A 17,700-nucleotide genomic window follows, 5' to 3' on the forward strand; every position below is an offset into this window, starting at 1 on the left:
CTTTGCCATTAAGCTTCGATAGGTGTTGCTGTTTCTTGTAGCTTACTTTTGTAGGTTGTATTGTAGGTAATATGTAATTGTGTCAACAGCTGTGACATGATGGATTCTAAACAGGTTGCTCTTGCAGCTTGGTTTCCATATCGTCACTGTCCAAAGTAAACAAGTATCTCAAAAATAGTAAATTTACAGGTGAAGGCAAAAACACTCTTACCTTTAAATGTAAGTTAATGTAAAGAGACTTTAGAACATTTCTGTAGGTCCATTCCTCATGAAATCTTCCCACAACATAAAGGACAGCTGATGTGTTAAAATGACAAAAAAAAATGTTTTAAATTGACAAAAATGAAGATAGATGGTTTTCAGTGGACAGTGACGATACACAGACTGGGGAGTGAATGGTCAGTTTTAGAACTTGTCTAGCAGTGTTTGCATAGTACATGAAAAAGCAAGAAAAACTCGGTTTTCAATGAAATGGGCCTTTTAAGTCAACAAACTTTTGCCTCCAAAATAGAATTAAACACAGAGGATCCAAGAAAGACATTATATGAATTAAACACTGAGCATCTGAGGATCTTTTTCAAAGGGAAGTGACTGTTTGTGTCATTTCAGAGCTGCAATCTTTCCCTTTATTGTGGAGGTCATGTCACATTTTCAAAATCACATTTGTGTGCTCGTGTGTTGGAGGGGAAGACATCAAAGGCTAATGTAGATGGCAGTTCAACTCAATCTCCTCTCAAAGTCTCTGTGTCTTGTGATCTCTCTCTCTCACTCTCAGGAATAATTCAGAGCACTGGACATAAAATGTTAAGTCACTATGGACAGAGTCTCTTTGAGCTGACTGCAGAACATGAACTCTACAAAGCCTTTATCTGTGGAGTCCCTGAATTGTGTGGGAGTGTATGTGTGTCAACAACGCTTCCAGGGACAGCACACCAGATCTTCCTGGACATCAATCCTTCGACAGAACAGCTAACAATAAAAGTGTAGGCTTGAGCACACTCTTTTTAGCTCTGCTGTAAAGCTAACAGCCCACCAACAGATGTAATCTACTACAGTGCAGCAGCAGCAGAGGACAACGCTTACTACAGGCCAAAAGTGCAGAAGCAAGTAGCAGAACTTTTTTCAAAAGTTTCAAAAATACAATTAATTTACAATTTTAGCCTCATTCTGAAGGGATCAAATTTACATGGGTTTCTGATGTAACTTCCTCGTTTGCAGGTCCTTCTCTGTGATTTTATTTCCATCCAGATCGACCATGTTTGGTTTTAAACCAAACTCAGGGCTGCTCTGATCACTTTAGTCCCAGCCGGATACACAGCTACATACTTTTCCAGACAGATGTTGCCTCACATTGGAAAAAAAAAAAAATTTTGACCGCTGCTAATTGCCGTATTTGTTCTCTTAGCTCATGTATCATAGATCATTAAACACTTTCTTAACAGCAAAATGAAAAATGACCATTTCTTTGGTCTGGGTGGTAAACTGTCCAACTACCTGAGAGAACACTATCAGAACGAGAAAATAACAGTGAGAAAAGCGAAATTCCTCAGGCTTTTTAAGGGCCTATAATGTCAGCTACAGGTATAAAGCATTACTTTATATTTACATATACACACATATATAACAGATACACTACACTATGTTCAACTCCTTTCATTTGTTTGTTTTGTAATTTCTAGAAATAATGACCACTCATGCCACTGTCACTATCTTAAAGATCTAAGATTAAATTTTGAGGCAATTACATACAGCCCGCTAGAAATTCACTTCTTCTGTGGTAGTGTTATTGACGTCTGGATACGTCATCACTGTAAGACGTGTAAAAACTGTTTTACAGACGTTCCCCCCAATAAACTAATCTATTCCGAATAGGACTTAAGTGAGGTACCACAACTAACAACACAACATGTCAACTGACATTCAGGTTAAGTACATTTGTCCACTCTCAAAAAAGTAACAAACTGTAATTGGGGTGGTACCTCTCAAATCAAGGGGGTGGTCTTCCTCATGTCACTCAGGGGACTATAATTATGCCATATTCCATTGCATATTTTACTCCAGGATTTTGGCTTATTTTTTCTATTTTAAAACAGCTACACAGTGTAACATTTGGGGATTTGGAGACTGTGGGAATTTGTAATTGTGCACAACATGCAAAACGTTTTGTAGCATTAGTTATGCTTCACACTCCTTACCCAAGTGGATGAATCTGTTGGTTGAGAACTCAGTCAAAACCTGGTAAGTGAAATCTTTCAAGAATGGAAGTGAACATCAAACTAGACCTTCATTTTGACCTTCGATTAATGTGACATTAATACATGATGTACGACAAGGACCGACCTGACACTTCTCAGTTTTAAATTATTATCTTAGACTTTACAGGGAGACTCCCAGCAGCACACACTATTGTTGTACCTGTGAGGGTACATTTATACTGTTTGTACCTTGACAAAAATATACCTGCTCTGTACCCTTTTAATTGACAGTGTAGGTTCACTTCACTGTCTTTGGAGATCACAAAGAGATGGGCTGTAGTCTATGTGGGCTGCATTTCTAGAGTGCTAGTCATCGGAGGCTGTTCCAGTCAACGGAGCCGTCCCTTTAAAATGCATACATAAATGCAGGGGTGAAATGCAGCTGATTTCAGTGAGGTGAACAGTGTTTGGTGTGTATGACAGCAGTGGATTCCAAATTAATTACTGCTTTGCTTGTCAGATTACTATCATTTACTTCAGAACTATGTTTTTCATCAAGTTTCGCACCAGCTCCTTTCTGATGATGTGACAAAGCAGCCTTGGTAAACAATTAAAACAGATGGTTCTTCAAGGGTTCTTTGGTAAAATGTTTGTATTTGGATTGTTATAATGGTGATATTTCATGCTTAAAGGGCTCTCTGCATGATGAAATTGTTCTTCAGATTGACTGGGAATGTGTTGTATATGGTTCTATATGTGTGTTCTGTTGTTCCAGGCTTGACAAAAAAACAAAAGAACCCTTTTTGGTGCTATATAGATCCACTTTCAGAAAGCTTCTGTAAAGAACCATACACAACATATTCACCATCAATCTGAAGAACAATTTCTGCATGAAATGGTTCTATATAGAGCCATATATAGATCTAAATAGTACCTTTGCCTTTTTTGAGTCTACACATTGTTCCATTTTACATGATATAATACAAACAAGGAGGCTTCATAGGACAGTGCTAGCAAGGACCCACCTTCTTATCTGCAGCCTAGCTTTAAGAATGCAGCTATTGAGCAATTTTGTATTCTTTACACACTATTGTAACACCTGATTCACCTTTAAGTAGTCAGTTAAAGGAGCACCAGGTGGATCTGATTAGAGCTGCAATAAAACCCTGTAATTGTTCATTAGTTTAGCTCCTAGAGAATCACCAAGAGTTAAACTAATGAACAATCAGTTACTCACTATTGCTGCAGGCATTTAATCAAACCTTTTTGTTCTATATTAATTAACACATTAAGATGTGTATTAGTTTATTCCATATTTAGGATATTTATTTTGAAATATTTATTTTGAAATGTTCTATATTCAAGTAAAATATTCAGTGCTAGCTGTTACAATGTTAGTCTCAGGGAATCATCAACAGTGTTGGAATTACAGTCACATGACTAGAACGTACTAGCAACACAAAAAAATAGTCTATATGGCCAAAGCTATGTGGACACCATGAGCTTGTTGGGCATCCCGTTCCAAAACAATGGGCATTAATATGAAGTTGGCCACCTTTTGTGACTACAACAAGCCTCCAGTCTTCTGGGAAGGCTTTTCTCAAGATTTTGGAGTGTGTCTGTGGGAATGTCCAGTTTATCCCACCCAAAGGTGCTTAGTGGGGTTGAGGTCAGGGCTCTGGGCAGACCACTGGAGTTCCTCCATACCAAACTCTTTAAACCATGTCTTTATTGATCTCACTTTGTGCACAGAGGCACAGTCATGCTAGAACAGGAAAGGGTCTTCCCCAAACTGTTGCCACAAAGTTGGAAGCATATAATTGTCTAAAATGTCTTTATATGCTGTAGCATCAACATTTACTGCTGTATGTGCTGATGTTGCTTCCAGAAACAGTTTGGAAATATGTTGTAAGTGATGAAACAGAGCATAGACAATTTTTACATGCTACAGATTTTAACACTTAATGACCCCTATCTGTGAGTTCAGTAGTAGCACGTAGTCTCGTATGAAGCAACACTGATTGACAATCAATTTCACAGCTGTTGTGCAAATGGAATAGACAACAGGTGGAAATTATTGGCGATTAGCAAGACACACTCAATAAAGGAGTGGTTCTGCAGGTGGGGACCACAGACCACTTCTCAGTACCTTTCTGCTTTCTGGCTGATGTTTTGGTCACTTTTGAATGTTGGTGGTGCTTTCACACTCGTGGTAGCATGAGACGAACTCTACAACCCACACAAGTGGCTCAGGTAGTGCAGCTCATCCAGGATGGCACATCAATGTGAGCTGTGGCAAGAAGGTTTGCTGTGTCTGTCAGCGTAGTGTCCAGAGGCTGGAGGTGCTACCAGGAGACAGGCCAGTACACCAGGAGACGTGGAGGAGGCTGTAGGAGGGCAACAACCCAGCAGCAGGACCGCTACCTCTGCCTTTGTGCAAGGAGGAACAGGAGGAGCACTGCCAGAGCCCTGCAAAATGACCTCCAGCAGGCCACAAATGTGCATGTGTCTGCACAAATGGTTAGAAACCGACTCCATGAGGATGGTAAGAGGGCCCAACGTCCACAGATGGGGGTTGTGCTTACAGCCCAACACCGTGCAGGACGCTTGGCATTTGCCAGAGAACACCAGGATGGGCAAATTCGCCACTGGCGCCCTGTGCTCTTCACAGATGAAAGCAGGTTCACACTGAGCACATGTGACAGACGTGACAGAGTCTGGAGACGCCGTGGAGAGCGATCTGCTGCCTGCAACATCCTTCAGCATGAACAGTGGGTCAGTGGGTCAGTAATGGTGTGGGGTGGCATTTCTTTGGAGGGCTGCACAGCCCTCCATGTGCTCGCCAGAGATAGCCTGACTGCCATTAGGTACCGAGATGAGATCCTCAGACCCCTTGTGAGACCATATGCTGGTGCGGTTGGCCCTGGGTTCCTCCTAATGCAGGACAATGCTAGACCTCATGTGGCTGGAGTGTGTCAGCAGTTCCTGCAAGATGAAGGCATTGAAGCTATGGACTGGCCCGCCTGTTCCCCAGACCTGAATCCGATTGAGCACATCTGGGACATCATGTCTCGCTCCATCCACCAACGCCATGTTGCACCACAGACTGTCCAGGAGTTGGCGGATGCTTTAGTCCTGGTCTGGGAGGAGATCCCTCAGGAGACCATCCGCCACCGCATCAGGAGCATGCCCAGGCATTGTAGGGAGGTCATACAGGCACGTGGAGGCCACACACAATACTGAGCCTCATTTTGACCTGTTTTAAGGACATTACATCAAAGTTGGATCAGCCTGTCGTGTGTTTTTCCACTTTAATTTTGTGTGTGACTCCAAATCCAGGCCTCCATTGGTTAATAAATTAGATTTCCATTGATGATTTTTGTGTGATTTTGTTGTCAGCACATTCAACTTTGTACAGAACAAAGTATTCAATGAGAATATTTCATTCATTCAGATCTAGGATGTTATTTGAGTGTTCCCTTTATTTTTTTTGAGCAGTGTATACACACACACACTGAACACTTGATTTTTTGTTTGTTTGTTTACTGTGGGACTTTTACTGTTTGAACTAATTTGGTAGAATGGTCCATAAAATACTCCATCGCTGAATGGACAAAACCTTGGCAAAATGGCAAGTTTACAAGAGAAAAAAAAATCTAAATCTTAACTTTGAAATACTTTGTTCGCAATAATTTTCTTTTGGCCCATTCATCATGAAATGTTAACATAAAGGGCAGCTGGTATTTTCAGTGTGTCAGAAATGACAAGTTTAAAGATCTTCAGAGGAATTGACAGACAGGTGTTGCTAATTTGTTTGCCAGTCAAAACAACTGACTGCTGAAGCAATAACAAAGCCTGACAAACATTCTCAAATAAACAGAAATCCTTAGAAGAGAGTCTCTTTGTGAAATATTCTGCAGAAAAAGCTCCCATTGCAGAAAAGCCTGTGATTCTTACCATCCAAGAATGAATGTAACTTACAGTGAATACTGATTTACAGTATCTGCTATACTTAGTTATTTTACATTCAAACAATAGCGCTAGTCTAGTTTTAGAGTTGTTTTGCTTGCTTTGCCAGGATAACCAGTACAAATGAGTGCAACCAGAGCAAAACCTTTCAGCACAGAACTTTTAGACTTATTTTAAAGAAGACACGTTTGTGTTTTACAGCAAGACTCCTCTTCTTCCACTGAAGTAATGAGTTGTAGTATACTTAAGAGGTAAAAACACATTAAAATAATGTGCAAAATACTGTCTCTGCTTAGGCTTTATCTGGATTATCAGCTACTGTGAGTGCTTCTGAAGCACTGTAAAAAAAACACGTTTGGTGAAATCCCATGTTTGTTAGTTTCTGAGCGTAAAAGTGAGCAATGTGTAGGATCCACGTGAGACTCTTTCAGGGGACGGTGATGACAACAAGTCTTCATTTCCCACCGCTCTTCTTATGTAAGGCTCTGCCAATGTGTTCAATCTGCCACTTGCAAAAGCTGAGTTACTGAGAGGAACTCACCAAGTTTGTAGAATGTGTTTGTGTCCACTGAAAGCTGCCAGTATCTGTAGTATGTCTGAAGATACTGTCTGTGTTAGTAAAGGTGTAAATGTATATAAGTCTGTGTTGTGTATGTATGTGTGTTGATGTGCATAAGAGACGTGTATCTGCTTATATTAGAAAAACTTTCATACAGTTTAATTTCTGGTCAAAATGGCCAATAATTATATGCTATTCATTTTTCAGTTCAGGAAAAAAAGGCAGAATACAAATATTGAAAAATTACACAAAGGCCTCAACAACAAAATATTTAACATTAAATATTATATATATTTAATGCATCTATTTATTTATTTTGAATCTGCTGGGATAGATTTCCAAACCTCCAAAGTTCAGAATTAGAAGTTGGTTGCCTTTTCTGCTTCTCACAATCCACGTAACGGCAAACACATTCAGTGATGTTTGAGGTCTGGACTCTGGGGTGACCAGTCCATTGTCCTGAGAATACCAGAAGTTTCTTTGTTTGATTGGTAAATTAGCTTGATTTTCTCCTCTCTCTCCTAAATAGGAAACCTTTCTGTACTGTACATCTGACGGTGACAGTTTTGGTGGTCTACTAGGTCTAGCACAGCTGACAGGAGTCCCATTCTCTCTGTAGGTGTAACTCATTTTCTTAAATCCAGTTTGGAAACTCCTGTTTTTCTCCTTATTTTTCTTTAATTTTTCCATTTTTTATGCATACAGGTTATCTTATATCTCATTTCCTCAGAAATATCCACTGAAAATATAATAACTGTCTTTAAAGGCTGTTTTGACTGGAAATTAAATGAAAGAAAGGGGGGTCTACGACATAGTGAGAACAAAAAGTGCACCCATATGGCCTGATAAAATAAACAATGAATGGAGACACAAAGCAGGTTTCAGTGGCCAGTGCATGTATGTGTGCATGTGCATGGATGAGACATGTATGTATGTGTGTACCTTTAGGTCTGAGGTTCGCTGGTTATTCTCCAAGGACAGCTGTTCCAGGGTGAGAGTGTTCTGTTCATTCTCCTGCTGGAGTTTGGTGTTGCGCACTTGCAGCTGCTCCAGCTCCTTAGTGGCCCTCTCGTTCAGGATCTGTCAGACACCCCGGCAAAAATGAAATACACCGCTCAGAGGGACAGAGAGTGTGTGTGCTGGTATGACAACGTGTGATGCTTCTGAGATCATTACTGTGTTTTTGTGCATGAGTGTGTGGAATATCTGTGCTTTTGGGACTTTAATGTGTGTGTGGGTGTGTGTTTTGTGAATGTTAGCAAAGGGAATCACCTTATGCCAGGGTGCAGTTTGGGTATTTCACATTTGTGTATGTGTGTGTGTGTGTGTGTGTGTGTGTGTGTGTGTGTGTGTGTGTAAAAGAGCATCTGTGGCAAAGTCTGTGCTGCAGGAGTCATAAGTCTATAACAAAGTGGGTCAACCCTCCATGTAGATAGATTGATTTTTACTACATGAATCACTATAAAGCTGGAACATAAAATACTAAAGAATATGTCACTTGAATGTCTTACACTCTCTAATTGTCTTGTTTTTTAGTCAGATCTGCATTCAGTAGCATCAAATGTAGGCTGAATCTCAAACAGCTCCCTCTTCCCTATACATAATAAGAAATGTATATTATGACATTCTGGTTTCTATACCTAAATAGTGCTCAACTGTGCCCACATGGCTGTATCCCAAACGGCTATTTGTTGTATAAGTTATGCAGTGCTTGGGTGCAGGAGCCAGTATTTCAATTCTCACATTGTGCACTATGTACAGCACTGTTAGGGTGGTGCTAAATCAGGCTGGAAATTGCAGAGGTAGCATTGTTGTTGTGCTGGTAATTTGGTCAGTAAAAAGTACTTATAAAGCAAAGGGTTATATATACATATATACACACACACACACACACACACACACACACACCCACACACAGATGGACGATTGAACATTCTTGTCCTCTCTTAAAAGAACTAGATATATTGGTTATAAAGAAACTATTCCTATTGGCAAAATAATTGCATATCTCAATTGTTATTAATATTTAATTCAAAACTGAATATCTGCATATTTTATATTCCGCTTTGCGTCATGCCCAATACCAACCTTACCCATGATGCAGTGTCTGTAACACAGTAACACACTGGCCTCACAAGGCTTATTCTTTTAATAAACATTGTGTAATATTGATAAAATGTTGACCACAATGGCGATAATAACTCTAGACTTTAGCCTTATGGAAATTAGTTTATATCCGTCATTAGAAGAGTTATCATGTGTACGTATCTATGTTGGCCACAGTGAAACATCAGCATATAGAATCTGAGCTTTCTGTGTGCTACCATGTTTTCTATCACTGTACAGAAGATGCACGAGGCTTTATCTATTGCTGAATGCTCTGTGACTTTGCAGAGCACAAGCTCATTCAGCTTTTTACAGAGTGGGCTTTTCTGAGTAACTATAACATTTTCTCACTCAGAAACTAATGCAGTGCATCCAACAGTAAAGACAGCACTGTGCATCTTTTATATAATGATAGAAAAAACAATAGAGCACAAAAAGCTCTAATGCTGATCTATTTTACCACATCCACCATGGGTATCTATGTGTTGTAACTCTTCTGGTGGCCGAATGTCACAAAAAAATACTGCCAGCAAGACTTTGGATAATATAGAGTTAATCAAGCGGCTATGAAACCCAACCTACTAACCTCAAATCAGCCTCACCTTTTGCTCACGGAGCTGCTGCTCCAGCCTCTGCTGCTCGTCTTTAACGCGGTGGGTCTGGGTTGTCAGCATTTTGATCTCAGTCTGCCTAGCCTCCAGGTCAGAGTGCAGCTGCTTCACTTCTTTCTCCAACTTCTCCTTCCTCCGCATCTCTCGAGAGCACTCGTTCTGACGCACCTGGATCTCCTGCTGCAACTGCGAGTGCGAGAGAGAGAAGAGCTTTAAAGGAGCAGTTATGATACCATTAAAGTTATGTTTACAGGGCCTGCTTACGGTCAAACAATGAACAGAACTGTATAACAGAACTGTAGATGCTTCCATAATAACTGCGAACACAAAAATAGCATCCAGAATTTACTATTTTGTGTGTTCTGCCTTTGCTTTTATTATAGCTTCCATTCTTTCCAGGACACTTCCCAGAATTACCTTTCAGTTTATCAAAAAAATCTGCAGGGATATTTTTCTCAAACTTCCAAAATGTAGTCTTAGAAGTTGGTTGCATTTTCTGCTCCTCACCCTCCAAGTAATCTTCAACACATTCAGGGATGTTGAGGTCTGAGCTTTGGGGTAGTCAGGCCATTATTCCGAGAACACCACCAACTTATTTGTTTGATGTGCAGATGTGTTTTTAGTCACTTTTCTCAGTATCAGCTTCCTGACAGCTGTGCAGCATTTTTTTTCCTGTTTTTTTTTAACTTATTTTCCTTTGCCATTCTCCTTCCTTATCCAAGTGGCTTCTCTTATATGTAATTTCCTCAGAGATAAATAAATAACTTACTCAGTTCCTTTAACGTCTGAAATCGCCAGCCGTTTTTACGAGGAGTTTGTGAGAGAAATGTGGATGGCTTTTCTGCATAGAAGTGAATTACAGCCAGACAAAACAGTGCTTGACTGAACAAATTAGCAAAAAGTCTCTGAGTAAGGTGCCAGAACTGCAGCAATATGTGACCACATGGATTGACTTGCTGTCAAGTATTTAAATAAAATATGGAGCTACAAGAACCTGGACTCCGCAGCACATTATTGTCATTTAAATTCATTTGGGTTTCCATGCTTTGGCTTTCTGTATGCCATCTCTGTCTTGTCTGAAATTTCATACTGCTGTCCCTAAAATGCCCGGCACAAACAAGCAGCTCAGCCAGGCATCCAATCAATTCTGCTTCAGCATTCAGCTTGGTAAACAAAGCCGAAACTGTTGCTTTTTTCTAGGCTAGGTACCAACAAGGGAGCCATATCTATTCATAAAGGCAAGGCCAGGCGTTTCATTTGCAAGCTTTACAGTCTCAGTCTAACCGGGAAAGATGATATGTGGCAAATGGAGTCTGTTTTATGTTCAGCTAATGTTTTGGGGTTAAACAATTACTGGGACGCACACAAATTTCTCCTATCGATTCGCTGACTGCAGCGGATGCCACAGACGAAATACAAATACTGTGAAATGCTTTATCTGCTAAATAAGTTTTCATAAAGCCATAAAGCACGACAAAATTCCACTGGAAATCTAATGAGCTAAAGGGCAAAACAAAGTTAAAAGCGAACTTTGACTATTTTGCAATAGTAAACAAGGCGTCTCAGCAGAATTAAATGCTAAATCAAAACTGCAGCTTGGCAGCTTTTCACTGGCATTAGTCAAAAGCGGCAGTGTTATTGTGAACATAAGTAAGTGTAAACATTACTGAAGCTGTATATGAATCACATAATAGAGACAGTGCCCTGAGCTTGCCTTGGTATTTTGCTATGTAAATACAGTCACTGGCACAGGTCACCTGGCATAAAGCAAGGTATTTTTACCTGCAAGATGGTTTCCTGGGCCTTCTCCTTAGCCGCCTCTGTTTCCTGCTGACTGGCCGTGGCATTTGTAAGGTTTTCCCGAAGAGTCACCACCTCAGAGAGCAGCTCGTCTCTCTCTGCCGTCAACTGTTCTTTGATTTTCAATAGATCGCCCACGCTGAAAAACAGAAGTCCATTTAGGAGACTTAGTGGAAAGGTTTTTCTGCAAGTAACACTTAACAAACCTACAGCCTTGACACCTTGAAAAGTTACAGACAAGACGCTACATAAAGATGACTGGATTTCAAAAGGGGCGCTAGGAATGAGACAGTATGGATTTCACTTTTTTTATTGTATCAGTGACATCAGTGACTAAAATTATCCTTTTATCATATTCAGCTACTTCCTTATAATTTGTTACTATGGGAAAATAATTTTTGAAGTGATCCCTTTGGCAGCAGATAGTGTTTGTACCTGAATTTGCCCTGAATTTGACACATATGAAACTTCCATGCAACTTTAGTTGCTTGAAACATACATGAAACTAAATTGCACGATGCAAGCTCTGCAGTTTCATGAAATAACCAATCAAAAGAGCAACAACACATCACATGATCATGCCAACCAGCATACATTAAAACAACAAGAATGCTTAAAATCTGCAGATCAGTGGAAAAGATAAATAATACAAACAATAAAACAGAACATGCTTTACTGGGTTGTTGAGAAGGCGACTCCCTGACGCAATCAAGGTCGGTAGCTTTTCATTTTGTCAGTTTCTTGAGTTGTGACAACAAATGTGAGTTTCCCAAAGCTAACGCTTCTGGACCCAGCTGCATGAACTCCATAAAAGATATATTACACACTCCTATAACCTAAGAATAGCTCATCCTGTTTGCATTGAAGTCCCATTGAGGTAGTTACTGAATAATAAGCCTTGGCATATAATAAGCCCAGATTTTAAGGGGTTAACAAGTTGGCTAAATGGCTTTAAATTGCTGCTTGTGCCACTGTTTATTCTTCCAGCCACAAAAGGGTTTTTGTTGTAACAAGTGAACAACTAATGTGGATCAAGATTACTAAAGACCACCTCAAACCTTCAGTCCCTAAAACAGTCCAGTTAATGATTTTCTTTGTGCTTGATTTAGAATTGAAAATACTCCTTGTAGCTTTTGCCATTCCCACTGTGCCTATTGATCTATTGTTTTTCCTGTGAATATGTAAGAACCTTTTGGTCTGAGAGTGAAAATTGGCTTTCTACCATTTATTCCATAATGGCTACTGAAACAATCATAACATAACAAAACTCAAACATAATGCAAAGAACCATAGACAGAAAAACCAAAGACAGATTAAAATAGAACAGCAATGACGGCTGGAAAAATATATGAAGATTGTGTATTTTGCTTCACAAATCAGCGAGAGCGACATGGTGGATCACAAAGTATGAGCTAGTATAGAGCTAGTGTAACTGAAGGTTGCGTGCAACTTTTTTAATGGTTTCATGAATGACAAGTTGCACAGTAACTGCAATTAGCTGCATGAAATTTTCACAGCGTAAAGTCGGCCTCCAGGGACCGAACACTACCAGTTAAGACATTTGTTGTGTTATGTAATATTGTGTAGCACAGTTAGGCCTGTCGCAGTCATGAGATTTTAGCTGACAACTACTTGCCATATAAACTTCAATAAATGATTTGTCTTTTTTTGTCATCATACAAACCTAAAGTGGTCAAACTGGCCAATTAGCCACTTCTCTTGCTAGCTATGTTTACTTAGTAGCTAACGCTGGTTATACTGTTAAAGCAACATTCACACAAATGTCTACAGTTACACAGAATAATATGTAACGTAACTCTGTCCTTTACAAGGGTGACAAATAAAATAAAACACTTATTCTGCCAACACACATGCTAAAAACAATAGAATTAACAGTGCCACTTTATTCTGAGTGGTCCTTATTAAATTAAACAAACACCCAACAAACTTTCTGTAACATGCCAAAAACACAGGAGGGTTAGGATTAGGTTTTGTAGTTAAGCTTAGGGTTAGGATTAGGGTCGGGGTTAGGGTTAGGTTTAGGATAAGCTTGGGTAAGTTTAGGTTATGCGTAATAGACACAACATACTAGCAATATTATAAAATCTACTTAATGTAAGTAACATATGAACAGAATATCTACAAGATATTTACATTAGTATATTCAGATGTTTCACTGCTGCCACTTCACTGATATGTTGTTGATGTGTTACTAATCTGTTAAGTGTTTATTAATCTACAAAGGACCACTCCAATTAGTGTTACTGAATTAGCTACACATATTAGAGCACCAAGTAAGAAGTTAAGCCCCATGCTGTCTAAGCCCCATGCTGTCTCAATTAATGCATTTATTGCTTCATTTTATTTCCATTTATTTACCTCAACCCAACATATCCAGTTCACATTTTGTTGCAGCATACTATGACTGTGAAATCTAACGAGTCAGCTAAAATAACTGCGATCATCAGCGATTATGTAGTAACTGTAGTAACCCAAGCGCAGCATTGCATCCCTCAGTCTCAACTGCTTGACAGAACTCAAGAATTAATCTTTTCTGTTTTGTCCACCCCTCAAAGCTCTATCACTTCCACAGAAAGACATAACCATATGAATCTCCCACTGGAACTGAGTGGAGTGATTGTTGATGCTCACTCTGATCACCAGAAAGCAGTTTGACTGACAGCAATAATTTCTACCTCGTCACACCTCAGCGCTTATTTCATCTTTTAGAAAAAAGAAAAAACAACTCTCTCCCAAATGATGGGGTTGATTCCAGTTCGGTGCTGTTTAGAAATGTAGGAGCGTTCAATTGAGGCATATCAAGCATCACTCAGTTATGTTTTCAGGCTGTCAGAAAAAGGAGAGAAAATGATGTCAGGAATGATGTGAACGTGTTTGCCGCCTGGCAAACATTCGGGGCCATCAACACTCACTCACCTGTGCTGCTGGACTGTGGATAAGCCAGCGCCTTGCTCCACAAGCTTGGTGAGATTGGCTATCTCCTGATTCAGAGTCTGAATCCTTTCTTTTGCATTCAGCTCCTTCTCGTGAGCTGCATCAACCATTTTCCAAGCCTTTTCAATTTCCTAATCAAAGCAGGCAGATGTTATAGCAAGCACACTGCATTACCTGAGAAGATGTAAGAAATCTGTCTTAGCAAGGGCACACTTGGTCCAAAGCACTGCTGAGCCATAAAGTTATTGTGTTATTGAGTCTGACATTGGGAGTCTAGTTTTACTCTTTTAATCTTTTTAAGTGAGTTTATTTAGTTTTATGTAGTCTTGTTTTATGCAGTATTTCTTGAAATAAGCACACATACGTCCTTAAATTTAAATCTACATAAATAGCATCGAGAACCAATGTCAAAATGAGAAATATTAGACATTTTTTCTTGCCAAGATTTTTTTTTGCACCGTGTCTAAATAATCACACCCTTGTGTTAAACAGTTGTCAGCAATTCATGTCCTGGGAGGCCAGAGTCAAGCAGGTGAAATTGCAGGTGAGAACCGATGAGCGATGCTATGTACTGCTATGTATGTAACCATATAAGAATCAAAATAATATAAATAATGAACTGAAATATGAATAATGAACTGAATATGGCTGAAAGACATATCTGCTGCTTCTGTTTTTAGCTATAAAAAATATATTTTTAGAGAAAGAGAAAACAGAAATGTCAGTGGTGCAGTTAAGTTACAATAACCTCGCAGCTCCTGTGCAAAATAGAAGACATGCGTGCGTCTTGGCTGATCAACGGCAAAACTACAACTGTGCAAATGTGATTTTCCACCAAACTACACTGTTAGAAATAAAGGTCCTGTGCAGGTACAAGCTATTTCATCAAGGTACAAACAATGTAACTGAAGGTACACCAGTGGTTTTAGGGTCCAATTGTGTATCTTAAATATGTTTTTCCCAGGTCAAATGTACATATTTAAACCTTTTCATAATCAAATGTTTTTAAACAGAACAACAAAATAAAAAGCCTAGAGATGCAACGGGGTGTGTGGAGTCAATACAGCTTAAAAAATATCATTTAAATGGATTATAGTGCTATTATGTTCCCTGACTAAAGGTGGGTACTGCCACAGTGACAGTTTTGTACCTTTTTACCTGAGAGTGCATCACCCTAAGCTGATATAAGAAACACATAAACAATGCAGTTTCTTCCTTTCTAACCCCATAATGTTCTTTCCCTCATACCGGACCTTCTTTAGTGATGTGATGGTCGTCTGGTCCTCCTGAGACAACTTCATGGCCGTGGCCACTTTAACCGAGTTGGATACGATCTCTGCGTTCAGCTCCCGGCATTTCGTCATCAGCCTCTTCTCGCTCTCGTGAGACTTCTTCAGCACCTTGGTGAGCTTCTCATACTCCACGCGGAACTTCTCCAGGCTCTTGTCTCCCACCAACTCATTCAACACCTCCTGGAACTCCTTCTCCAGAGCTTCAAAGGAGCTCTCCTCCTCCGGATTCTGGGCCTTCTCCTTCAACACGGAAAATGAGTTCAGAAGCTACATTTTTCTTTGCTTTGAAAACGTGGGCATGATTAATCCTAGTGATTACGACATCATTATTCATTTTAGGTTGGTTTGCTTATTTTGAAATGAAGCAAGGGAAGCAAATTACATTCAATCCATTTCAATTTCAAAGATCAACTCAATTTGATGAAGTGAAAACCAAGTAAAACCTTTTGAGATTCACACCAACAGCACTAAACAGAGAATGACATTCTTCATCTATTCTAATAATAATATATTGAGCCTACAAACAAAAGCCTGACTAGATTGCCAAAACCATAATGTCCAATAATGTTGTAAAATGTTGTGTCTGCTGTTTGACCTAAGACTGTCTTTATTCATTATCATGACTGAGATGAGAACGAGATCTACTTATTTAGAACAATGGAATCTGCTATAGTTGCAAATTGGGGCTGACTCCATAGTAAGGCCTATTGTTTTAAATGGGGTTGTCTGACATTTAGCTCATTTAGCTGTGATAGTCAGGTGTCCACATACTTTGTGCTGAAATTGACCCATAAGGTAAATTCTCACTACATATTAATCATATAAGTTGCAGCTTTCACCGTTTTAAGGTACACAGAGTAGCTCTGTTTTCACAAGGTCCTATTAGGCTGTCACATTATGATCCTGTGCTTTTTGAGACGTTCACAAAGTGGTGATAGAAACCAGACATGCACCTCTAAAAGCTCCCTTAACAAAAGTTATAAGATGAAACGGTTATGAATACGCTGTCTGATCCATGAAACGTTTAAAAATAGTTTTATGATAGTTTGTTTAAAACGTATTTGAATCCATGTATTCTAATCTATTCATGGTGGAGGGGTACATGCAGGGTGTTGTAAGGCAAAATATTCCCGCCCAAAAATATTTTTCATATTTATCATTATTTAACCATCATCAGTCCTGCATGTAAAACCAGAAGACATGTGTGGGTTCACTGGTGGGTTTGGACAGCACATAAAAGACCGTATTTGTACTGGGGACATCGTGATCCCTGGTTCCTATCAGCACCACTGTGAAGAAGTCCCACCGTAGCTAAGTCAGTAAGCTTCTCTACACAGAAAGACTCATCTCAAGCACTGATTTGTTCAAATTTTCTCAAAAACGGGTAGAATTCCCTTAAGTAACTACCGCGATATTACATTTTACACAGGCTCATGTCTGCTTCATTGCTCATTGCTTATGTGTCGGCGTAAGCCAGGTAAAACAACGTTAGCGAGGTTAGCTAACCTAACCTAGGTTAGCTGGCTACATTTTAAATAGAAAAACTCAGCCTAACTTCTCAGTCCCACGGCCAGGTTTCTCCTACCTCCATTTGTAGAGTTCTTCCAAGACTTAAACAGGACTTTTAAAAGCTCGCTAACACTGTACAAAACCTCATAGTGGGTAAAAACAACAAACTCTCTGCTCCTTTTTCTCGCTGTTGCTGAACTCCTAGGAAATGCGTCCTCCGTTGCCGGGCAACCGCGGAGCGCCGCCCCCACCACGCAGAGCACTTCGGTCCAACAAGTAAACTGAGGAGAGGGAGTCCATCGATCAGAACGGCTGGAAATAAATATGACTCCGCTTCACAGCCCTTCTGTGAATAAAGCTCATTTCCCCAGCATATAATATCTGATTTGTAGAACGTTTTAAACAACAGAATCATAAAGGATTGATTGCTGCTGCTGCTGTTTATTATTTTGTTTTTTGTTGTTCTTTACACTAGGTGGCAGCTTCACACAAATCATTGGTCCATCGAGCACGCGCCTCAGTCACGACTCAGCCTACATGATAAATGCCTGAGCACAGGGCTTTTATGTGTTTGTTCGTCTGTCTGTTTTTTTTTTGTTTGTTTGTTGTCTGTTGTAAATAACCACAAAGCAAAGTCAGGAATGTCACAGACAGTATCTAACAGAAGATGAAATGGTGCCATCATTTTAAATGTAGAAGAGCTG

General features: G+C 39.7%; 1 protein-coding gene across 1 annotated transcript in view; it reads right to left on the bottom strand.

Moving 5' to 3' along the window:
- The window catches only part of cfap58 (cilia and flagella associated protein 58), a 222,539-nt gene extending 205,343 nt beyond the window's left edge, over window positions 1-17,196 (bottom strand). The window contains exons 1-6 of the mRNA XM_017698980.2: window positions 17,073-17,196; window positions 15,449-15,727; window positions 14,178-14,326; window positions 11,223-11,379; window positions 9,432-9,626; window positions 7,666-7,803 (exon numbers count right to left, since the gene is read on the bottom strand). Of these exons, the coding sequence (XP_017554469.1) occupies window positions 7,666-7,803; window positions 9,432-9,626; window positions 11,223-11,379; window positions 14,178-14,326; window positions 15,449-15,727; window positions 17,073-17,078 (924 nt within the window). The 5' untranslated portion in view covers window positions 17,079-17,196. The remainder of the gene's footprint in view (window positions 1-7,665; window positions 7,804-9,431; window positions 9,627-11,222; window positions 11,380-14,177; window positions 14,327-15,448; window positions 15,728-17,072) is intronic.
- Between the last annotated feature and the right edge of the window lie 504 nt (window positions 17,197-17,700).

The sequence above is a fragment of the Pygocentrus nattereri genome, chromosome 12 (genome assembly GCF_015220715.1).
Source record: "Pygocentrus nattereri isolate fPygNat1 chromosome 12, fPygNat1.pri, whole genome shotgun sequence".
Classification (NCBI taxonomy): domain Eukaryota; kingdom Metazoa; phylum Chordata; class Actinopteri; order Characiformes; family Serrasalmidae; genus Pygocentrus; species Pygocentrus nattereri.